The sequence below is a fragment of the Habropoda laboriosa genome, unplaced genomic scaffold (genome assembly GCF_001263275.1).
Source record: "Habropoda laboriosa isolate 0110345459 unplaced genomic scaffold, ASM126327v1 scaffold1329, whole genome shotgun sequence".
In the NCBI taxonomy this organism is placed as follows: domain Eukaryota; kingdom Metazoa; phylum Arthropoda; class Insecta; order Hymenoptera; family Apidae; genus Habropoda; species Habropoda laboriosa.
The window spans coordinates 752,006-759,396 of record NW_017101431.1 but is presented as its reverse complement, the minus strand read 5'-3'; the positions used below and the strand labels follow the sequence as shown (position 1 = coordinate 759,396).

Sequence of the window (7,391 nt, the reverse complement as noted above, 5' to 3'; positions counted from 1 at the left end):
CAGAACGTGTATGGGCAGAATGTACTTTGAGTTCACCAATTTCTGCTTCCAAGACAGAATCTTCCACAGAACCTGGAACTTGGACTTTCATTGATCCAACGCAAAAGTCTTCCTGTACCTGTTCAAAGTAAGTAATGCTTTCAAATCATTTTTACTAATGAATTTAACTGTTACTGCATTGTGTATTTTATACAATGGTTAAAAAGTTGTTCAAAGACTTATCATGAAATATCATAACTTATATTTAAGTATAACTTAAAATATTACTTATACCTTTTTACATAAATCAATCTTATCAGTTATTACTAAAATTCAATTTGGCTTTCAACATAATGATTAGTTTTATAAATACCCTAACAATGTTCATAAGCGTTTATATAGTCTATGTTTACTCCACTTACAGAAAAAAACGTTGCTTATTACAACAATATTTCAAATTGATATATTGTCATAATGTAAAAATTACAAAGTAATGCAGTAATAGTGACAGTAGTAATTACACTTTTATTCAATATTTATAGTATTAAACAAAAATATATATGAAGAATGTATTAGATTATAGTTAAAGTCCAAAGTATTATTTCTTTTGCACATTTATTAAATGTAGCAGTAAATATGTATTTCTTTTGACTGTATTCTGTATTGAATCTGATAATATTTAAAATAGTAATATTTTCAATTACTATTGATTCTGTCTGCATGTTATAGCACAGTTTATAAAATGTAGATTGTTTAAAACATTACAATACAGGTAGTAATTTTTTTAATGGCTGCTGCAATATGTGCATGTAAATTTAGTTTTTGAAGATGGCTCGAATGCAATTATTTCTTAAAATTAATTCTCTGATTTGTACAACAGAACTCTTCCGTATCAAAAACTTTCATGAGATATAGTATAATTTCATACTTATAATAAGCAATATATGGTAAGTTGATACCATAATAAAACTAAAATCAAGACATCCAATGTTAAAATAAGACAAGTATTTTAACTATTATAAATCCACTCATATTAAAATTGTGAAATAATAAACAAAATTCAAAATATATTATTATTGGTAAGTTTATATACTGTCTATACACTTTGTTTCAATAAATGCCAATTAAAAGCTTTTCTTAGGGAAAAAGGTATGAACATTTTGAAAAAATTTTAAGATTATATTATTATGCCATATATATGTGTTTTTAAAAACTATAAAGGTGATAAAAATTGATAGTAACTTCAAAAGTGAGTGCTCAGTAAATCAAAACAATTTAAATAAGTAGTCATGTAGAAAAACAAGATATTAAATACATCGGTTGCAGGTATACGACCCCCGGGGGTTGGAAGAGCCTGGCCTCCTCTCAGGTTCAGAGGGAGAGAGTAGATAAAGGTGGACGGAGGGTCGTACCGTTTCATCGACGCTCTACCACCCAGTGGGATGCTTGTCCCTCTGTCCCTGCTAATGCCCCCAGGTGGGTAATTTCTGCCCCGATATCAACGAGGAAATCATTTTTTTTTTCCTTTCATATCTTAATCACTGCAATAATACCAATATCATACAATCGTTGATATCGTAACGTCATCTTTTAATTCACATCGCTTTCGAAAGCTCCGCTATTTATCTACTCATACAAATAACTAAATCTAATTGCACGAATAATGCATTAATCAAATATCATTGTGCAATTTTTTCTTCCTTCTTCTCATGGGGTTTACATTTTTGAAAGAAATAGAAACATTAACTGTAATAAAGCATATGTGAAGAAAGACTATTTATTGCTGTTTTATCTTAATAAACAACAAGTACACACAGGGTTTACTTATAGTACAAATCTTACTGCTGTAATACTGCTAGAAAAACCAGTTAATATACATATTTTGTGCATATTTTAAATGGGATATGTTCCATGTGTGTGCTTACTAATATGCACTGTAGTAAGTATATTCATATGTAATTGATAAATTATTATATATTACATATATAATGTCAAGATATTCATACTTAAGGTATTATAAAGCTAAAAGCTAATACAAATATCATACAAAAATATCTCAAACTTAAATCAAATTAATTAACTTCTTTAGTTCTCATTTCATATATTGTTTTATATAATAAACAACTATATTGAAATGATGTGGTAGAAATAGTCAATATTTTTATGAAAGTTATTTAAATTTATTGTTTTTAATTTTGCTTTTTCCAGTTTCCAATATTTGTTGTCCTTAACGGATGCTTTGCATGTGTGTTCAGCAGTATTATTTATAACCTGAGCATGATTTTTGTGCTTCTTATTCTTCTATTCATTGTTTACATCAATGTTACAATTCAGTATGTAGTGATTTACATATTATCTGCAATTTTAACAGATTATTATTTTTAACTGCATAATTATATTCATAACACATTATACATACAACATACAAGAAATGTGTTAATGATATTTTTTGTAATAATTTCTTTAAGTAGTGAAGTGATTGTGGATAATTGTATCATAAAATGTTCTTCATAAAAACATTCACGGTGGTAGTTATATTTCCATCATTTTGTATTCAGCATGAATTAGCTTGACAATATAAATTATAATCATCAAATTTAGAGAGAGAGAGAGAGGGAGAGGGAGAGAGAGCGAAAGAGAGAGAGACTGACTTAATTTATGGTTATATTTTAATTTGAATAGGTCCATATTGAACAGAACGGAAGCACCAAGTACACCACCAGGCGGACCTCCTTCTTATTCAAGAGGACCACCAACAGGAGGAGATTGTCTACCAGTTCCATCTGTTGGCTCACCAGGTTCCCCTGCACCTTCACCTCTTCCAACTCCACATTCCGAACCAGCATCGGTTCCACCAGCAGAGCCTACAATGCCTACACTCAGTCCTCAACCACCACCCAGTCATACAAACACTGCCCCACCATTAACCCCTTCTCAAGGCCCAAAGTCAACTTCCTCTGCATGCAATAACCAAGTGCATAGTCCAGCTGCTGGACCAACATTAAAACGACCAGTCTTAGCCTCTAGAGAATGTGAGGATATATATTTAGAAAACGAACAGTCATTACCTTGGCTCTATGATTATTCGACACAAGAAGCATGGCTCAATCATCCTGTAAAACGTTTTAAGGAATCTAATAGCAGTCCAGTGAATGTGAGGAGCAATACTTTGTATCCACCAATCAATTCTCAGGTTCCTCAATCTCAGACTCCTAAATTAGAAATTAAACAGGAACCAAATGTCAACGTTGTAAGTGATTTATTTTATTTTTGTGGAATATTCTTTACAACTTCCATGCACATTGTTTATTATACATTTGATAGGGAGATTGCATTGGAAGAAGAACAGATCCGTATGAGTTTGATGCAACAGGTGAAGAAAATGGTACAGGTGTTGACGGACTTAGACGGCAAAGAGATGATCCTACTAAACCAGGATCTTTATTTACCAGCGAAGGTCTTCAAGCATCCTACAAAGATTTAGACCAGATCTTTGATAATTCGGATCCTGATACTTCTAGCGACGAAACTGTGCGTTTCTATTTTTCTTTTATTTATTTTTTTTCTTTGTTTTATTATTTAATGTTGTTTTTGCTGTTAGAGTAACAAATTGCATGACATTTTTTGCAGAATTTGAACCAGCTCCAAGTACAAACCCCACCAGAGTCGAATAGATCTAGTGGACTACATGAAGAAACCAGAACAGACGCCAACAGACATAATAATCGAGGAGTAGGTGTGTTACGACCAGAAGAACTTTCCAAAATGTTCCCAACACCACCATCCTTAGAACATAATCCCGTTGCTTCGCCTTGTCAGTTAAACGACCCGTTAATGGACCAGACGGAACTTTCTGTACCTCAACGACCACTTAGGCATCTTCCTGACATCTATCCGAATATGGGATCTCCTCAAGAAGAGCCAATCGATGATTGGTCCTACGTGTTCAAACCTGCGCCCATCTGCAAGATGGTTGGTTCTTCCAAATATGCTCCTCTCACAAATCTGCCCAGCCAATCTCTACCGCCCATTACACTGCCATCGCACTGCGTATATAGACCTTCTTGGCAGTGCAGCCCTACTTCCAACAATTCAGACAAACCGCTTCCACCAACCAGACCTGGTTCGGTTCAACAACAACCATGCCCTCCGAGCCCAGCACCATTAGGAGCACCCTACCGCTCAACTATTTCGGGAAGACCACCGCCTCCGCCGTATGATCAACCGAGTCCAGCAACATCTACCACCTCTTCATATTTGAATAAAAATTTGAATAGTATTGAGGCGGATACACCAGGCCCTACCCGTGCGCCAGAATCGAACTCTCTCATAGTGAACATCTTATTAGGCGACACTGCGCTTAATATTTTCCGCGATCATAATTTCGACAGTTGCAGTCTGTGTGTGTGCAACGCAGGTCCAAAAGTTGTTGGTAATATTAAAGGCGCAGACGCTGGTGTTTATCTTACGCACTCGTGGTCAAGTGGAGCTCTGTTTCAAGATGATGATCAAATCAGGTGCAGTTGCGGTTTTAGTGCAGTTGTAAATCGACGACTAGCTCATAAAGCAGGCTTGTTCTACGAAGATGAAATGGAAATTACTGGTATTGCAGAAGATCCAGCAGAAAAAAAGAAAGCGTCTTTGGTCGCTATTGCTTGCGGAGGAAGCAAACCGTCGGATGGTTTAGACGTGATACCACCTAATGTGTTAGAATTGCTCAGAGAACAGTGCCTGATCGTGCAGAGCTCCGCAAGCAGCCTTTATAGAGCATCTAGAATATATGCCTCAATGAAAAGTTACCCGATGCTTGCACCTACTGTGAATATGTTGGAGTTTAATGATGGAAATGAAGTGTCGCTGGCGGCTCTAGATCAGGGTAAAATCAACGGTACGCACAATGAAAGGACTAATCGTGTAATTGGAGTGCATCGATGGGTGTTCCTTAGAGCAAAAGGTCCTCAGTGCAGTGGTGATATCGTGCGAATGATGAGAGCTCTACAACCGTTATTACAAGATGCAGTGCAAAAAAAGTGCACTACTCGAATGTGGGAAGCACCGTACACTGTCGCAGGTCCTTTGACTTGGAGACAATTTCATCGTTTAGCTGGTCGTGGAACCGATGATCGCTGTGAACCTCAACCAATACCTGCATTGGTTGTAGGATATGATCGAGATTGGCTGTCCTTGTCACCTTATGCTTTAAGCTACTGGGAAAAATTGCTTTTGGAGCCATACGCTGGACCCAGGGATGTCGCATACGTTATAGTAGCACCTGATAGCGATTGTGTTATTAACAAAGTAAAATCATTCTTCCGTGAATTATCGACCACGTATGAAGTAAGTCAACATTTATATCATAATATACTACGTATCTTCATTTTGAATTAAAAAATGATGATTTTTCTTTAGATATGTCGGCTAGGAAGGCATACACCTATTTCAAAAGCATTACGTGATGGTATTCTTCGTGTAGGAAAATCCTCTGTGCAAAAACAAGCCAAACAACCGATAGACGATTGGTTTAAACTTCTAGGAGAAAATCAATTAGGAGAATTACTACGTCTATACGCTCAAGTCTGTAATCATCGATTAGCTCCATATTTAACACAGGTTATTCAAGATCGAAGTTTACTGGATCCTGGAGATTCGCAACCGACCAATAAGCAACAACAACAAACAACTATTCCTGTTACTGATACGATGCCAGCCACGCCTGACGTAATGACAAACAAACCTGAATCTGTCGGTATGTTTTAATATTAAATATAATTTTCATTCATATGTTCATATGGATTTAACAAAAAAATAAGTATAAATAAACTATATGATATCATGTTAATTTATATTTTTACATTAACAAAACCTAATACAGTTATATGTGTGTGTGTCTGTGTCTGTCTTATTTTGCTTTGATTTTGTTAATAGCAGCAGTATTATTTTTGAAGCATTTATGAAAGTTTGAACATATTTCGTCAAGTTTCAATTTTATTTATATTTTTAATTTCATTTATTGTAATTATTATTAAAAACCACAATATTATTAAAACCACACGCAAATATTATTAAAAACCACATGTACACATGAAATTTACACGTTTTCAGAAGGAGAAAATCCTAGAAGTGACACTCCATCATCAAATACAGCAACAAATTCTAATTCTAATACCGGTAATACGACGCCAACATCTCAGACTGCCACGATACACACTAACACTACATCAGGTCCAGACGAAGAGGAAGTCGAACCTCCAGCTGTGGTTGTTTACTTAGTAGAACCTTTTTCATTGGGAGGTCCTGAAGATCCTGATCGTCGAAGACTTGCAATTTTAGCTTTGTTACGTGCATATTCAGCAGCAGTTAACAGCATGCCTGAAAACATTAGATCCAATATCAACGTCCAGGTAAAATTTGTTTGTACTCATATTTCTTGTCAAGTAATCTTTAATGATTACTTAGTAGAAGAAATAAACAATGATAAAACAAAGAACTGAAAAAATATTGCATGTTGAATACATATATTTCCTGCAATATAATAAAACCGTTCTTCTGATAATTATACCGATACATTACAAAGGATTAATATTAAAGTTCCTGTATACTGCAATTATAATTATATATCATATAGTGCAATTTGAGCAACTTGCCAATAAATTTTTAATTTGTCTGTCTCTAGATAATATCCTTAGAAAGTATAATGGAGTTAGGTCGAGCTAGGGAAAGGCGCAAGATACAGGACGAAATGAGAGCCTTAGCATTAAACGTGTTTCTGCAAGGCCGCCGATTATTAAATCATAACTCCACAGTAAAAAGTCTCACTGGCTTTGGTACCGCTGCCGCAGCAGATCTTTTCCTTAAAAGTAAAGATGTAAGACCCCATTTTGTACCTTTTGTGTTCGATCGGTTCCTTAAAATAAGTCAATCGTGTTGCCCGTGCCGATTGAAACGACGGAAGTAGTGAAAAATAAACAGGCCATGACTCGATGATTTTCAGTCTTATAGTAATACTCTTGCAACTATACATCAGGAACGGAACAAAGCCCCGTACCGTTTGTACGCACCGGCCTACGTCCTGGCTCCGCTACGGGCGAAAAGCGAAGCTCCAGAATCTTTCGGCATCGCTGGACCAGAGGAATGCGCAGTTCTTTATTTGAGCTACTGTCTCAGCGAAGATCAGTCCTGGCTGCTTGCGGTTGCGACGGATGACAGGGGCGAAATATTCGAAACGGCTACTATCAACATCGATATACCCAACAGAAAAAGAAGAAAACGCGCCTCAGCTAGACGAATTGGATTACAAAAATTGATGGATTTCATACTTGGTGTAATGTCTCAAGGTGTAAGTAGTTCAATATATATAATGAAAAATACCAGATGAAGTGTATACGCTTTTTGAATATTCATTCATTTTTAAG

The 7,391-nt window shown here is 35.7% G+C and overlaps 1 protein-coding gene across 1 annotated transcript in view; it reads left to right on the top strand.

Annotated features, from left to right (window-relative positions):
- The window catches only part of LOC108578175 (mediator of RNA polymerase II transcription subunit 13), a 33,723-nt gene that overhangs the window by 22,952 nt on the left and 3,380 nt on the right, over nt 1-7,391 (top strand). The window contains 9 exon segments of the mRNA XM_017941456.1: nt 1-127; nt 1,306-1,455; nt 2,662-3,229; nt 3,304-3,510; nt 3,610-5,316; nt 5,389-5,725; nt 6,082-6,380; nt 6,653-6,844; nt 7,004-7,353. The exon segment at nt 1-127 is cut by the window's left edge and continues 35 nt beyond it. Of these exon segments, the coding sequence (XP_017796945.1) occupies nt 1-127; nt 1,306-1,455; nt 2,662-3,229; nt 3,304-3,510; nt 3,610-5,316; nt 5,389-5,725; nt 6,082-6,380; nt 6,653-6,844; nt 7,004-7,353 (3,937 nt within the window).